Genomic DNA, 17240 nt, shown 5'->3' on the forward strand with positions numbered 1-17240 from the left:
ACAAATGTGAAACCCTTGACAACCATACATCATACTGCAGCAGCTTGACCCCTGGACATTTGGATCAGTGTCTCCATGTGGAAATAAACCTCTTGTATCTTCATTCAAGCAACTTCATTTCAGACCTTTTACCCTGAAAACTGCAATTGAATTGTTCTCTTTTGAGCATTGGGTTTGAGAATTGTTGCGCGTGTAGTATTTAATGCAGTGTGTTATCTGCCACAGGTGCCCCAGGATGAGTGGAGTGGATACCCCGGCGACAAAGATGAGGAGATCCCGTGTCGGCGGATGCGCAGCAGTAGCTACGTCAAAGCGATGGGAGAGGTGGATGATGAAAGTGGCGACTCTGACACCAGCCCTAAGACCTCCCCTCAGAAAGCCATTCGGCCCGATGCTCTAGTCCTCAAATCAGCCATGCAGAGAGCCCATTTTGACTCCCACAGGTAGGTCTGGCTGCCGAGCTCAACGTGTCCATGCCAAATCTGTGTGTGAAATCAACCTCAATCTTTATTATTCATAGGAACAGCTCATGAATTGATGGAGGGTTTAGGACCAATAAAAATGTTAATTACTGCATGCTTAGATTTTATTGCAGTGTGCATCTTCTCAATGCTGAGGACAGATGTTAGACTTTTGTGTCTGGAATTGACAAAAATACTTGGAAATGGGAAATAGACTGTACCATGGGGTCAGTACGGGTTCACTTCAGTGTCGCACAGTTACCTAAGTACACAAACTCACACACAACCATACAAATATGATGGCAGGTATGTTGTTGGTTCAGGTGTTTGCTTTCTCAAGCTTCAACACTGTTAAATACTTTTGAGTAACATCGCAGAGGCCACGTCAATAACTTTGATCAGCGGCTTAATTTCAGTGACCCATGAAAGTGCATGTCCGTGCTGCAGAAAGACCTTTATTCAGCACTGTATTCAAACTACTACACACTGTTATTTTAAGGAATACGTAATAACTTTTGGGGAATGACTGGAATGCAAATCTGCAACAGCTTCACTGCACTTTATCAACCGACGACGTGCTACTGTAAGTGTTTCTGGAAAACATTTATTCAGTGTTTTACGTGGGAGCAGGGGGGGGGGGGGTCATGCAAAGTAGTTTTCACAAATTCTAAAACCTTGCTTTCAATAAATAATAAAAAATCACTTCACAGTCTCAGCCTTTTTGTTTCCATAAATCGGAACCATTTAACACAGACTCACTGCTTTGTCTACGTGCTGTCAAAGAAATCCAGATTGTTACTCAGCTGCTGTCCATGAGAGAATTGAATAGCTTCAACAGTATTTGGTGATTCCCAACGAAACTGCTCTGATACAAAATAGAGGGAGTTTGTGTTATAGTTTATTTACATCATTTTACAAATACCAGGACAACTACATTTAGCTGATATTTTGAGCGAGGCTGTTCTTCCTCGTTTTTCTTCATAATGACATTAATAACCTGCTCCTGAGCATCGTTGGCCAGGTTCTTGATCCATGACCGTTTCATGCGATCAGTTAAAGCACTGCTCTGCTGAGCGTTTCAGCAGTAAATGGGGTTTTTGTTTGTGACCTTTTTTTTGTCTGCTGGTTCAATATTTGCTCAACATCTTACACGGGCGATGTGCCTCATTTTTATCACAGTGTTGTTGACAGGTCTGTGGCGAAACTGTCACATTTATACAATGTGAGACTCAAGAGAGCAGGTTTAAACGGGCTCAGTCTAAAGGGGAAGTAATGATGGTGGAAGCACTGCAACTTTTAATTAATTGTATTCTTACTCTGATTAATAATAATGAAAGGTTTAGATATACAGCTCATTTGCTGCAAAGGTCTCTGCAGTGGTCAAGGTGACTGTGAAATAACATAAAAATATAGTAAGTGGACAACAAATTGTAGATCCTTAACAATCAAAAGCAAATTGGACATCATGGAGTTCTCCATCTCTAACTAATAATTTCTTAATCATCACCGTATGATACCTGCTCCCTAGAGCTGGATTATTTCCAGGCAGTGTGGATTTCAGTTAAAACCAAATTCTGTGAACCTGGGGAGGCGTCATGCATCTGTCATCCCTCCTGCCACTCAGTGCTCGGTGCTATTTCTGTTCCCGTCGTCTCAGCGGGGGTCTGATCACTTCTGCTTTTGTCCACAAACAAATCAACCTCCCTGTTTTTCAGCCTCTGGCAAGACTGTGATAATGTCTTATTGTTGCAGCTGCTGGCTCTCATTGTTTCTTACACACTCACTGATGTAGTTTTGGGATGAGAGTTGCTGTTTTTCTCAAAGGAAACTTGGAGCGAGACTAGAAGCTGTAACAACTGTAGTCATTAAAAATAGTGCAGTGTTGATCCCAGTGGTTCAGATAATGCCATGAGGAGATGAGTCATTCAAATGCTCATAATCACTTTGGAAATACCTAATCATGAATTATACAAAAAAGAAGAATCCATACACAACAGTATATTCTATCCACTAGATTTTTTTGAATTCAGTTTTACATTTGGCTTACTAATATTGCAACCCTCTTTCCTCCCTGCTCTTGTTCAGCCAGGGCTACCACTTGCAAACCACAAGAGAAATGCGGCCCCACCCCAGTGTCACGCTGGACCCTGCCTCCTTCCATCCCCCGCCCTTCCGATCTCGCAACCAGAGCTACATGCGCGCAGTCAGCACCCTCAGTCAGGCTAGCTGCGTCAGCCAGGTGAGTCTCAAACATATGCATGGCACAGCGACACGTGATGACAAAGAGAGCAAACATTTCGTCGTTTTGTGGAAAGAAGCTTTGTGTTGAGGGCATCACAGTAAAACATCCACAGGCGTCCATACTGGAGGTCCACAGCTGATTGTTTAGTAGTCGTAGGAAATAACTGATTTGTGCTGTTTTGGACAGATTTGTTGCTTAAGCCCACATCTGAATCAGGTCCAGACACAGTCTAATGTTGTTTACAGTTTGTATTTCTAGTGTTCAGAGCTACACAGACCTGTTTATCTGGACGTAATATCTGAGAGTCTGTCCTGATTTGGCCCAAGGATTGCTGGAAACTAATTATTACTGTCCTGTTGTTGTGACGTGCCAGCTAGGTAGCTTATCTTTATCTTATCTTCTTAGACAACAGCTAATGTTTAAAAGTAGAGACTTATTATTGTCTAACCTCACATCAAACACCATCCATTTTAGGTCCCCCTCCCTTTTTTTCAAACCCTGCTAAGAAACTATACAGTTGGATCAATTGTGCGGGTCTGTTATCGATCGCCCTGGTGGCAAAAGACGTGGCTGCTGCAGTAAGAAGATCTGTGACACACCAGCAACTGAGTCTCTGTATGGATGAGTAACGGAAGAGAGACGCTAACACTAATTCTATTATTGATAACTACAATGTTTAATGAGTGTAATAATAGAATCTTGAATTATTGAAACTCATCCATTCTCTGCAACAGCATTTAGAATGTTAAACACTGACGTAATAAGGAAAAGATGATGTTTATATTTTTATATATATATATATGTTGATTTTTACTACTGTTTTGTAGACAAAATATGACAGGATCAAACAGAACTGAACCTTTTTAATATTACACGACCAACAAATGATTTCATCTTGTATCGGCTAGAATTTACAACATTTGTATTTGCTAGAGTTACGAGATACACAACTGAAACTACTGTGTTTTTCCTAGTTTGGTAAATGAAATGCTTTGACACACAAACTAAATATTTCTCTGATTGTTTTTTGTTGTCATCTGCCCTTTCTCTAATTTGATCTTGACATTTATTCAGTTTAAGGTCGGAAGTGACAGTGGCATTTCCTTATGCTAACACTCCTTCATATTTGCTGTGCAAAGGGGAAGAATCAAAGTGAGAAAGAGAAAGGAAGAGGAAAAATTAAGGACTGCTATTCCTGTTTTTGTCTCTCAGGTGAGTGAGACTGAGATCAATGGCCAGTTTGAGTCAGTTTGCGAGTCCGTTTTTAGTGAAGTAGAATCCCAGGCCATGGAGGCCTTGGACCTGCCTGGTTCGTTCCGCACTCGAAGCCACAGTTACCTCCGTGCAATTCAGGCTGGTTATTCCCAAGATGACGACTGCTTGCCTTCAATGACATCCTCCACTGTCACTTCAACTCTCAGATCCACAACAGGTAAAAAAAAATCCCCCCCCTAAATGAGAGAGGGCTTAGACTACATATCCTCATACATCCTATACATGCGCACAAACCTGACATACCTACATATGTACAGTGGGGAACCCTTGAGCTTCAGAGATGCCGGGCTGAATGATCCCAGTTATTTTCTTTGGAAACTATGGTGTGCGTGTGTTTTTGTTGTTTTTGCCTCTGCATACTCCCTGATTGTTCAGATGGATTTGCTTGTATGTTACTCTGCACGATTCATGCATCATTAGCCAGGCTTCTGGTTGGTAACTTGGGGTGTTGCCAAGCTGTAGACTGGGATATGGGCGGGGAGGGTTGCATTTTAAACACTCAGATGGCAGCACACGCTCACAGCACACAATATCCCAACACAGCCACAACACATGGCATGCCTAAGAGGAATAGGCCCTACCCTGAGCATGTTAAACTGTGGTGTTATATATGTGTTGTGCGAAGCGTCTGAGTTACTTAGGAAGGGGTGAAATCCAAAACGGGCCAGGGGTAGGGGAGCGGCAGGTTTTTTGACATATTTGTGTTGCGAGGATACACTGGACAAGCCTTCTGCCTGTCCTTCCCCTGCTCTGTTCCACCAACACATAAGCATATGCTTTGCAACTCACCTTGCAATTGACCTCATTAAATAAAAAAAACGAAATCTTGTAACCAATTAAAGGTAAGTCGACAATCTCAAAAGACTAGAACACATGCACATACACACACTGGTTGCACAAAGGAACTGCCCACTGATGGTTTAATCCACTACAACAATTTGACAGCCTGCAGTTCTTTGCAGTATTGTGTTGTTTTGCATGAAACTCAACCTTGTGAGCAGAGGTTTCTGTCAAAGTAACAATTGGAATGTAAACATCATCACAAAACGTACTTTCTCCTAATCATTGTGGTCTTCATCTGCAAGTTCCCAATAGAGCAAATTTTATTTTATTTGGGAATATTTCATCGTTAGTAATAATCACACACGACTGTGTATACTCACCGTGCTGTTACTGAAACCAGTGAATTTAGTCTACGACTCAATTCAAAGTACATTTTTAATGCAACATGCAAGGATTTCAAGGTTTTGTGCAACGCAGGACGTGCAATCAATCCCTAAAATGACACATTTCAGGTTCTTTGTGCAACCAGTCTTTGCAGTAACTCCCTCACTAAGTGCATTTGGTGTTTGCCTGCAAGAGTAAAGCTATGAACCCTATTGAAACTTTTTTCTTTAATTACGTGCATTTTTATATACTATGACCTGGATTTTGAATTGTTTTTGTACACTATTCTGTCAGTTGAATATTGGAGACATTTGCACTTTTAACTCATTTTGTGGGCTTTGTTTTCTTGTTCAATCTGGACTTTTGTTTTTCGGAATCCTCTCATCTTCAATTGGGTTTTCCATCTGCAATTTCTTCGCTGTGACAGAAGGATAAAGAAGTGTTCTCCAATCCCACCGTCTTATTTGCTGAACTCTATTCATTTAGGTCTCTGCTCCAAATCTGTCAGCTCTATAAGGGCGAAACGACTGTAGAATGTGTTGTGAAGTTGTATTCAAAGATTGGCAGGATGCTTTATTTACAACATGTCAGATAAGGCTAAAGTAAACCAGAGGAAGGGTTCAGTGGATGGTGATTAGTTATATACAGCACCGTCACCTCCTAGTGAAGACATACTGTAAATAATATTTCTGATTTGGTGTACTCTTTGCACTGTTCTGAGGGAATAGTAGCCTTAAAATTGATAAACTACTGATTCCTGGAATCATTTCTGTTAAGTTAGAATTTAATACTAATTGAATTTTAAGCCGTATGAACCAAACCCCGTGTGAGGCTAGTGGGCCCTTGAGTGGGGCAGGGATCCCGAGCAGCAAACCCCTCTCCATTTGACCATCCATCTCTTGAAGGATAACCAGGGGGAAAGAACAACTGGAGGCATCAGTGATGATTGTTGCAGGTATTTTAATGTTGACACGCATACATATATCTATGTATATGTGTGTTTTTGCACTGCCTTCTCAGTATAAAATAATATTTAGAGTTTATAAAATATAGCTGGTAGAAATATCTCGTTATGTTTCCTCGTAGCAAACAGTTTCAAACAACTCACAAAACCTCAGACACTGATTTTTATCTGAAAATGTTCACATCTTAATATTGATGACATTGATGAATGTGATTCTGGCTTTTGTGAGTTGTTTAACATGTCTCTATTTAAGTGTTCTTAGACCACATTATAAGTGTATATGTATGAGAGATGTACTTCTCAAACTTGTGCCTGCTGCACACTTGAGGATAATCCACCTGATTTTGGTTTCAAATCTGTGAGACTCAATCAGTAAGAAAGGAACAGCGAATGGGAAAGTGAGCAAAAACACGCGATAGCCAATTAGAGCGAGAACATGGCTGCCTACAAGACTTCTGTTTGTTTTGAGGACAAGTACGAGGACAGTACGAGTACTTGTTTAATGTGTCCTGTCCTGTTTGTGCAAAACATTACACAAACAAATGCAACAAGCTGCAGTCCGCCTCCATGCTTGGTTTTATTCTAAGAGTTCCTGGAATCGCGTTTGTGGCCCTGCGTTTCCTCTGGGTCATCAAGTGTGTGCGTTCTCTCGATTGAAAGATTAAATATAGGTGATCGATCGTTATGTCTGTGTTCTCCAACGATTTTAAAATCGGTTAAAATGTGAAAATCCTCTAGTGTGCAGCAGTCACAATGTCTTCATATCCCAGCCATAAAATAGCTCTGAATGTTATCGCATTGCCACTGTCTCCAATCATGTGTGAGAGCAGCATCTGTCTGCTGTACATGTGTAAACTTTATTCTTTCTTTCCATGAAAATTTGACATCTTTTTAAAAAAAGCCACATGTGGCAAAGTCTAACCGTTTGCATCGAGTCTGTCAGCTGTCTTTGACTGTGGGATTGCAGCCTCTTCCTGGTGCAGCCCTGAAGGGGGGAGCGAGCCCTCCCCTCACTGGGTTACTTTCTTCATACGGTCTAATCTGCCACCTTGGACCTGATATGTTCAATAGGGTTCATATCTGCTTCTTGGCCCAGTGGGTTGTGATTCCTCTGCTCCCTTTACATCTTTTCTTTTGCACAAAATGGCACAAATTTTTCAGTCGACATCTTGATATGTTTTGAGAAATATGGTTCTCAGAAAATGGGATTCATCATTTGATAAGGATTGATGCATTTCGTGTTTAATTCCACTCTTTGCTGTGCTGTGCAGTGAAAAGATGGAAAGAAGCCTTGAGATGACTGAGAAGGCAGTGTAAAAACATTGTGAAAAGTCTACAGTATGTGAGTTTAATGACAATAATTAGGCTTCCTAAAAGGTGTATATTCATATACTCACTCAGGAAGGATGGTAGCTGACTCTCTAAGCCATTTTGTTAAAAGTTAAACTTGAACACCACATGATAAGAAACTTTAAAACACATGCTATCAATTCCACCAACCAGATTCTTACATATTAATCAAAACAGTTTTCTTTATATAGGTTTTGTACAAATCTATTTCAGGCATAGTCACATTTGGACTGCACCCCAGTCCGTGCTGGGTTAGAGCCAAACAGGAAATGATCTGTATGTCATTGGAATTATTTGCCACTCACATACTGTATGTTTTCCATAGATATGTGTTTACTTTCTGATTGAGAATCCAAATCAAATCACACTCCAGCTGTTCCTTTCACGTTGAATGTCCTTCTGTTTGCATATTCAAATTTTTCTTCCAGAGGGATATGATATTGTGGATGGGACCTCTTTACTAAATGAAGACATGATAGAGGATGATGACGGTGCTAGCTCCTCTGCCTATGCGGAGCTGGAAAGGCTGGAGAGAGAGACTGCTGCTGCTCGCAGCCAGCACAGTACTAGCTCCACCATAACAGCCATCTCTGTTCCACCGGCTTCCCCGCCTTCATACAGGATCCCCACTGCCTCCCCAGTATCCACCTCTGAGCCACCAGTCCCTCAGGCCCTTCAGGCCTTCAAGGAGTCTGCGAACATGGTCGCTGCCTTCAACATGCAGTGGAAGGATGAAATCTCAGCAATGCGCTATGAGCTGGCAGAGCTGCGTAGAGACGTCTGTGGGGAATTGAAAACTTTCAACAGCAACTTCTTCAATTTTACTCAGTGCTACAATATGTGGACTTTGTGCCGGGAGCCGTGCAGTGACAGCACCACACAAACAGACGACAGAGTGTCCGTAGGAATTCAAGCAGGCTCCAGTTGGTCCATTCGACAGAATACAGAGGACAAGTCGGTGATGTGCCAGCCAGAGCCTGCACCCTTCAGCATAATGGATTTCATGGACCCACCCCGGATTGAGATCATAGAGGGAACCCCTGAAAGCACGCCAGAGGGGTCGGGCAGCCCTGCCAGCCCACTTCCAATAGAGGACTTCCCCTGGGAGATCATCAAAAAGCAAAAGCCCCACAAGCAGCCGGACTCAGGTGCCCACACAGCTGGTCACAGAAGCGCCAGTCTAGAACTATGGAGCAGAAAGTACACCAGTGGGCCCATGTCATATCTGTCTATGTCATTCTAATCATTCCCATACGCATCCTATAAAATGAGACGAGGAAGCCAGGGTAAAAACCTGACATTTACCACGAGAGGCAGGGAAGTGCTGTTGTTAGATGTCCCTTTACTCTATGCAGACACAGAGTCTGTCATCTCTTGAACAGGTTACAATGTTGTTCAAGCAATCTTTTAACAAGTGTCTTGCTTAGCCATGGAATAAATGAGAATGATTATGTTTTACACCAGAATGAGGTGACATGAGAATGTGAGAGAGAATGTGGCTGATGTTCAGATCCTCAAGTGCCAACGAGTGCAGCATTATCTTCTCTCGACTGTCTTAAATACCCGACCTTCAGAGAAACGTCAATTACAGTAAACACGATTGGAGGTCTGAGGGTCGTTGAATGATCAAACTCTATAATCAGCCATGTGTCAGGTGAGGAATAAGTGGGCCTGTTTCTGCACATGAATTTGAATAGCTCAAGCTCATGTTCATTCCAGTTTCTCTTCATGTAGAAACATTCTTTTAAGCACCTCCTGAGAATACTGAATAAAAACTGTGAATAACTTTATAAAACCCTAGTTTTTTAACGAGTGCATTAAAGATAAACAAATTATTTATGAATATATTGATATATAATTTACTTTTTAGTTGTTCTAATCTAAGCATTCCTCTGCCATGGCCTTCATCCATTTTGCAGCCAGTTCCAGTTGAAATGGGCTTTTTGAAAATGTCTAGCTTACAAAAAGAAGTTACTGTAAAGAATTAAGAAATATTACATAGTGCTAACAATAACTCATAATAGCCCTAATAACAACGTTTAAAAGCCCAATTCTCTGGAATATTATTATGGATGACTCTGTCTCAAGGCTTTGTCGACTGGCTCTGTGGCCCCTGGCGAAAATAGTTTACAGTGATTTCATAGTCTAACAACATGTGGAGAGAAACACAGTGAAGGGGATTCACAGTGATCATGAAGTGTGAATGTATCGGCTTCAGTTCATTCTTGCACAAACTGCATTCGTGTTCTAACTCTGTACATGTATATAAATGTACCATTTTGTATATAGAGAAACTTATATTCAATACTTGTACTGTTTGCAGTTATAGACATACTGTGCTGCCAGCTCTGAGAGGGGTTAGAGCAGGAGTTGTGGTTCTAAACCAAACACAGCACTTTTTTCCAGTCTTTGAGGTCTGCCGCCATTTACTTCATCGTGTTCCGCCATCCAGCTTTTTTTGTACTTCATAAGAAGGTTTGTAGTTCATACCGGTGTTTCGCCTTTTGTTTTTCGTGCAGTGGTGACTGCGCTGTGAATGTAAAGTGTCTTACCGATCCCATGAGTAAGCTCTATAAACGGCGAGGTACAAGATTTTGGGTCTGGAAGCCTTGTGGTTTTCATTTCTAGTCCCGCAGGTTAAGAGTCCGTGTGGAGAAATGCTTAGTGTATGTTATTGGCTGTATTATTTATCTGCAGCTGTTAATTTGAGATTAGACAAAATGTCATCTGGACCTAAAACACCAACAAGTATCGCTAGTTGGACTATAAACAGTGAACAGAAGACTTTAACCAGATATCTGCTGTCTACACTAGAAGCCCCAAAATATTGGCCGTTGCCCCTAGAGGCTAATTCTTCATCAGATGATAACCAATGGCCTCCGACTTTGTTGTTTACTGATTCGGTTAAGTATCTTCAGAGATATGGACTAAATTCTACCAAATTCACCTTTTTTAAAATGTCACATTTCTCTGGTAAAGATGGGAGTTTTCATGCTGGGCAGGTTCATCTCTGCGGAAAGATGACAGTGAAACATCGGTCCCTATAAGTAGACAATCAGAGCCACTGAGGGCCTCTACCTCTCTAACGTGTCCCCTGAGGTGCAGTACCACTGAATGTACTAACACCGCCTCACTAGTGATGGCTTAGCTGGGCTCCTGTCAAACCGTAAGGGGTGGGAGCCCTCGATCACCTGCTATATTTGGCCAATTGCTCATTTTGTCTGTTGCTCATAAAATGATTGTCGTTCATTAGCCATTGGCATTTCCCTCAACCACTCATCCGCTCCATTGTCCCAACATGGCGTACCAAAGTTAATACGGAGGCCCGTGGAACCAAGGCCGACAACAAACGTCTCCAAGTTTGACAGCACTCCTCTGTGGATGATCACTGCAGCACAGGAGCATGGAAAGCCTGTATGTATCAGACCCCTGACTGAAATGTGAACCTTGCAAAAGGACTTGTGATAAAGGAGAGGCTACAGCTTTCACTTTATACAGAGAGAGTGGATCCACTTCCTCCTTTGCACGACCAAAAGACAGTTCTTGCAGAAAAAAGTGGCATTTTGAAAAAGATGATATTTATAAAAAGGTTGTACCAGAGGTAAGAATCTAAATCAAAGCCACAAAATAAAAAGAGTAAAGGCAGATATTTCCTTTTCGATTATTGCAGTAGCTCCACTCCACACATCTGTTACAGTATCTCATCAAACCTGAGCTAAAATTCCTAGCTAAATAATTCATTTGCCTTGATAATCTAATGTTTGTGTTAAAGAGGAACACTGCATCAAGGCATGTGGTGCTGCTAATTTTTAGCAGCAACTCCATAACTCTGAGGTTTTGGTACAAAGAGAAAAAAGGTAAAGGGTAAACTCAAATGTATTGTTGCCATTCTTCACTGTTTGCAATACAGAATAAGCGTTTTTAAAAAGCTTATAACCTATTTATAATTGTTATAAACCCAAATAAAAGAATTTTTGCGTTTTTCCATCGCAGTCCAGCCAAAGGTTGGGTTAGAATAAATCATAAATAATTTCAGTGAAAGGCATATGACTGTGACAACATTTAGCCTATAATCGTTTTAATATATATATATATATATATGAAAAAGAAAAAACTTTGGAAAGGCTTGTCTTCATATTTTTGCTTTTTGAATGATTAAGAGGGGATTGCAATGGCATCCCTTACTTTACATCTATTCCCATTGTTTGGGGAATGCAAAGTAATTTAAAGGTGCTGAGGACTGGCCAATCATGATGTCTCCAATCTACATTCATTCATTCTATGCAAGTCGTATGTTATCTGTTGTATTTTTACGCCATCTGAATATTTACAGTTATAGATATTAGGTGTTTATGTTAAGCCTTCACGCAAGTCATCAATGCCAGGAATGGAATGATGTTGACAGAAAATATCAGCGGCTCTTAAAAAATTAAATATTTCTTTCCTTTTTGTTTTAATATAATTTAATTTTTGCATGAGCCACGGGCGACACGAACGGTTGTTTTAGTTTTTCCTGCAAAGCAGCCGTTTCATTCCCATTGCTCTCATTTTAGCTTATAGGCATACGAGCGTCCGATGGTTTGTTGGTGAGATTCCTGAGATTTCTGCCATGTTGTAGCATACGTGTGCTTCGTAACATCATACTAACAATCATAGGTGCATCACACATAAAACAAAAAAAATTCACTGACTTGTACAGACAAGTAGAAAACAAATATATAATATAATTGGAAATGCAAATACTCAACATTCTGATGAATTTATATCAAATTGAACTAGTGACTGAATGAAGCCAGGGAACTCACCCAGTTATATAAATACATTTAAACCCAGTGTTCGTCATCATTCCATCATTTAGCCCAAAGAAAACAATTTCTCTACCCTTAAAACAAGTTGAAATGTAGCAAAATTACAGATATTGATCTAAATATTAAAATACATCAATGAAAGCTATACACCTAAAAAAAAAAAAAGACAAAGGGTATTTACAGTTATTTTTTGACAATGCAACCATATTTTGTGCAATGAAATATATAATTGTTTAGTGTGAGAAATTCTGAATTGTCAATCTAATATGTAACTGTACGTAGTCAACTTCCCCATTTGAGTTTTTGTTAACACTTTTTATGTTATCCAGAGATCTGATGCAACAACTGTGCCCACTCTGTGACAAAGGTTTTTGGATGGAATCTGATCTCGCCTGAACCTGTAACACTGCTTCAATATAAATCCTTTTCTACCCATGTGCTATTTTTCCTGCATTTATTCACGGTTTCGTAGAGAAAACGTGTTCCTCTGTTTGACATCACTCGCATTGCAATTTTCAGGGATCTCAGACTGCATTGTTTAGTGAATCAGATTTTGTCAAAAGTTCTAAAGCATTCTTTTCAGAAACATAGTTTAAGCCTGCATTTGTTAGCGTATGCTTATTTTGTTTAACAAATTAAATGTGATATGTGATATTTTTTGTTTTTGATTTATTTTTGTTTCGCTTATTATTGTGGTGTTTCTTGTGGATTTTCATTTACAACTTTTATTGGCCTTATGTATTTTTCATAAATTGATATAAAACAATGGATTAAAATGTTTATGATGTTTATGTTTATGGTCATTTTAATGACAAAATGGGGGTCATAGCTTTACAATGGCATCCAAAGATGAAACTGACTTGTAGCATGTCCATAGTGAGTAGTTGACACACCCTGACGCACAACAAGTACACAGCATGGGTCTGGCTTACTGACTCCTCTCTATATGCCTTGCTTTTTTTACTGAGTTATCATATTTTTTATTTTGGTTTGTCTTTTTTCCTTTTTCTATTTTTTTCCCCCATTGTAGGCGTCCGTAGCTTAGCTGGGGGGCGTAGAGAGTACGGTAGGTCTGGTAGGGAACCGCTTTATTCTGTATTTTTTTATATGTTGTTAATCCAGTTTTTCATACATTTTGTCTGACTCATCAACATTTTCCACCTGTTAAGAAAAATAAGATGCATCATAAGTTGAAGCTACTGTCCCACTCACTGAGTATGTTTAATACATTTAAATGTTTTCATCTGTTCCCACATTGAATCAAGTAGATTTTTCAAGATGAAACATGTATTAGTGCATATTGAGTTTAACAAACCCAAAGAAGAAAGATTACAGGATTGTCCCACATGTTTGCCTTGTGTCAAGTTAACACTAAAAACACACTGGCATTGACAACAAGACACAATTCTCAAATGTTCCATTTAAAATCTCTACGGCAACACTGGAATATATTTAAATTGAAAACATGCATAAAGTTTTTTATTTGGCAAAATTCATAGGATTGTTTATTTTGTTTGTTTTTATTTGTTATGTTTTAATATTACAGTTTTGTTCAAATTCATTGGTTTAGTAGTGATTCACCCTCTTGCTTTACCATTGTATACGTTTTCTTTAAGCGGAGAGCGAGGAATACGGTCAGCACACAGTAGTGCGTCTTTATTTGAAATATCCTAGAAGGCAGGTTATGACCAACATTACAGCTTTGTTCTTCAAACCACCGCAAATCAATGCTGCTTCTTGCTGATATCATGAATCTGGTTTTAATACTTAAAAAGTAATGATGTATGAAAAAGACCATTTTAGATGTGTACTCAAGTCAGTGGCTTTCAGTAGTTGTGACTTTGGCATTGAAGGTATTTTGTATTCAGCTTCATTTTTAATATCAGCTTTAAAGTAAGGATGGATACTACCAGTATTCATACAAATACTCTCAATTCAAGGGTGGTGGGTGATGATTTAATATTCGAAATCAACACACGTTTGCAGAAAAATATTCTCTATATGTATAGTTGGAAATCGTCCAGTCTGCAAATTCCTGCATATACTATTTAACTTATAGCCAGATGTATTGGGCAGGTGCAGTGTTATATAAGGCACTTGTTATTAGTGGCCTCAGACAGCATCTCTGGAACAACAACCAGTTCTCTCACATAATGTACACTGGGCTGAAATAGTATCTGGAAAGGTTCATGTCAAAGTGTTAATATTTAGTGGCGAAGGTAAACAGCAGCTGTTTACTTTAATGAGCTCATTAGAAGCAGAGTGCAGAGTTTGTAAGTCGTCTATCCGACAAAGCAACATATTGCAGATATTGATATTCACGTCCCCGAACTGAATGAACTTGAAGTTTTGGAGATTGTTCAGTGGATCCAGTCCGTCGATGGCACACCCTTGTTTAATGATGACAAATCTTAAACTTTACTTGTAGTGAATCACTGAATAACAATGATCTTTTAAACCCAGCTACTAGTAAGTCACAGCAGCAAAAAGATCAATATGTCAATTACAGGTACAATGAAGAGGCTAGAGGGGAACTTTTAAAATACTTTCATACCGTACAAGGGTAAAGGATTTATTCAGGACCTCTACCTCATGATTGTGGCAGGCCATTGATTTGTAATGGTTTGTTGTGATATATCATACATAAAAAGTTAACCCACCTTGCATCCATGGGGGCATCACCACTGTATGTATATATGTATGTGGCTATGAACAACATGCTTGTGTATTGTACAGCTCTTGTAAAAAAAAAATAAGAGCTACACAAACCTAGTTTTTAAATTTCGTAAATCCGACAGAATCAGCTGGGATTCTCGACTTATACACACTCGAGTCCTGCTAATTGTCCTATGTCAAATCATACATCCATTCATCAGCCCATTGATCTATCCATCCGCTCATCTTTGCAAACCACCGGCACCATAATCGAGCTCAATCCTAAGCCTGAGGAAATACACAGCGGTCAGGTCAGGTGTAGTTACACTGATAAAGGATAAATTCCCCAAAGTCAGTGCTCTATTGCAGTTTTCATTTTAATAGTAATTTATTTTGCCTGTGGCGAAACGCTCACACTAAAGAGATGTAATTCAGTTGGGCACATGCATTATTCAAGAAAATACAGATTTATAAGAGGGATTCCTTTAAAAGAAATGTTCAAAAGAAAAGGTAATTTTTACACAGTAAGATTTACTTTGGATTTAATCCAGGAGTCATCACTGAAGAGACATTTTACTGATGCCAATAAAGATCTACAGTAAAATATACTTTTATTCTCAATTGTTTTTACATTGAAGATTTAGTAAAGGGCCTAGTGATAAGGGCTGGGAAATAAAACAATAGCATTAATTATTGCTGTATAATTTTCATCAAAAGCGATTTAACAAAAGTTCAGTATATATCAATATAGTGCTTCCACATTGTGGAAATACAGTGAGGAGGTATAACAGATGGTTGATGGACCTCACATTAGTTAAGTGTTTATCAAGTGTTGAAGGACGATAATGATAACGCTGAAGTTAGAGAAAGTTGTAGGATGAGATTATTAGGCTTTACATTTTAATGTATGAATTTAAACACAATAAAATATGTCCTTATTCCAATTATTTCCATGGTTAATATAATATATAAAATATATGTCTAACAAAACTACTGTAGCCTTAAGACTTCACATTCACTCGGTCACATCCTCAGCCCCCATGCTCATGTACGCAGCTTGTCAGTCATTGCACGTCATTACGCCACAATCCACCCTGACCTGAGTAAGAGCAGCATTTCACCAGCACCTTTGCCAGTCTGAGTCCACAACTATGGCAAGAACAGAAACGGAGGGAGTCGGCCTGGAGACGAGACGCTGTCAGAACTATTGCATCAAGTTTTCTGAAATTTAAGTCTTGACCGCAAAGGAGGAAAAGGTTTGAGAGGTCTTGTTGAAAAAAGTCTGTTACTTATTCTCTGCACCAAAACTATTGACTTTTGATCTCAGGTCAGACTTTACATGAAGTCCATGCAAGTAAAGTATTTATGTATAGTTCCTACATTCTCAAGTAAATATAACATGTGGAAAAAATAAGGGATTATAATTATATTATTGAAGCATGTACTTGCATTTCACGTAAAGTAAGACTTTCAAGCAAATACAAAAGGGATTAAAAGGCAACAAAATGGTAATAGAAATAAGGGGGTGGTTATAAAATGGTACTGAGAGCTCCACATGCTGCAGTACCACATGCAACAGTTTTCATGGTACTGTGTCGTTGCATGATCAGGAGGTCCAAACATAAAGGAGAGAAAAACAGACTGATTTTTATTTTTTATTTCCGACGTCTTATCTTCATTTCTGTTAACACGACAAAAAAAACCTGTTGACAACGACTTAAATTTTCCAATTTAAGGTCAAGTTTTTAGGATTTTGTCACAGTGGTGGAGTGGCTAATCTACTACTTGGTTATAATTGCTTGCCACTTCTACTAAGTCTCTGTCAGTAAATTAAGAGTTTTATTTGGCTTTATTCTCCAAACCCCCCGTCACAGAGACACTGTTCTGCTGAGAAAAAGGACAAACATTTGACTATTAAATATTTTTTATCCACGGAGCGGAAAATAATAAACCATCTCACCATTTAAATTTGGAATCATAATAATTATAACGGCTTCATTAAACCCAGAAGGTTAAAAATTTTATCACAACTTGATTTTCATATGAATGTTTTGATAATATTCTACCCTGTGTTTTATATGTCTGTATAACATGATAAGGTGAAGCTGTGTTTCAGATTCAGATGAAGCATGTTTTCTCCTGCTGTATGTTTAAATACAATCTCAAGGATTGACCATTGCCTAATAAGTAATCGATTAGTATGGATTGATCTTTAGATAATATGTATAATATGTTTAATCAGGGAAATGCAGATGGGCAAAATTCTTAACAACCTTGATTGGCTTTAAAGCTTTTTATAGTTTTTCTTTTTTTTGCTT

General features: G+C 39.2%; 1 protein-coding gene across 1 annotated transcript in view; it reads left to right on the top strand.

Moving 5' to 3' along the window:
* The window catches only part of dlgap2b (discs, large (Drosophila) homolog-associated protein 2b), a 64940-nt gene extending 49683 nt beyond the window's left edge, over nucleotides 1-15257 (top strand). The window contains exons 4-7 of the mRNA XM_069515671.1: nucleotides 226-443; nucleotides 2547-2700; nucleotides 3916-4135; nucleotides 7888-15257. Of these exons, the coding sequence (XP_069371772.1) occupies nucleotides 226-443; nucleotides 2547-2700; nucleotides 3916-4135; nucleotides 7888-8702 (1407 nt within the window). The 3' untranslated portion in view covers nucleotides 8703-15257. The remainder of the gene's footprint in view (nucleotides 1-225; nucleotides 444-2546; nucleotides 2701-3915; nucleotides 4136-7887) is intronic.
* The last annotated feature ends 1983 nt before the right edge of the window (nucleotides 15258-17240 follow it).

This window comes from Paralichthys olivaceus, chromosome 19 (genome assembly GCF_024713975.1).
Source record: "Paralichthys olivaceus isolate ysfri-2021 chromosome 19, ASM2471397v2, whole genome shotgun sequence".
Taxonomy (NCBI): domain Eukaryota; kingdom Metazoa; phylum Chordata; class Actinopteri; order Pleuronectiformes; family Paralichthyidae; genus Paralichthys; species Paralichthys olivaceus.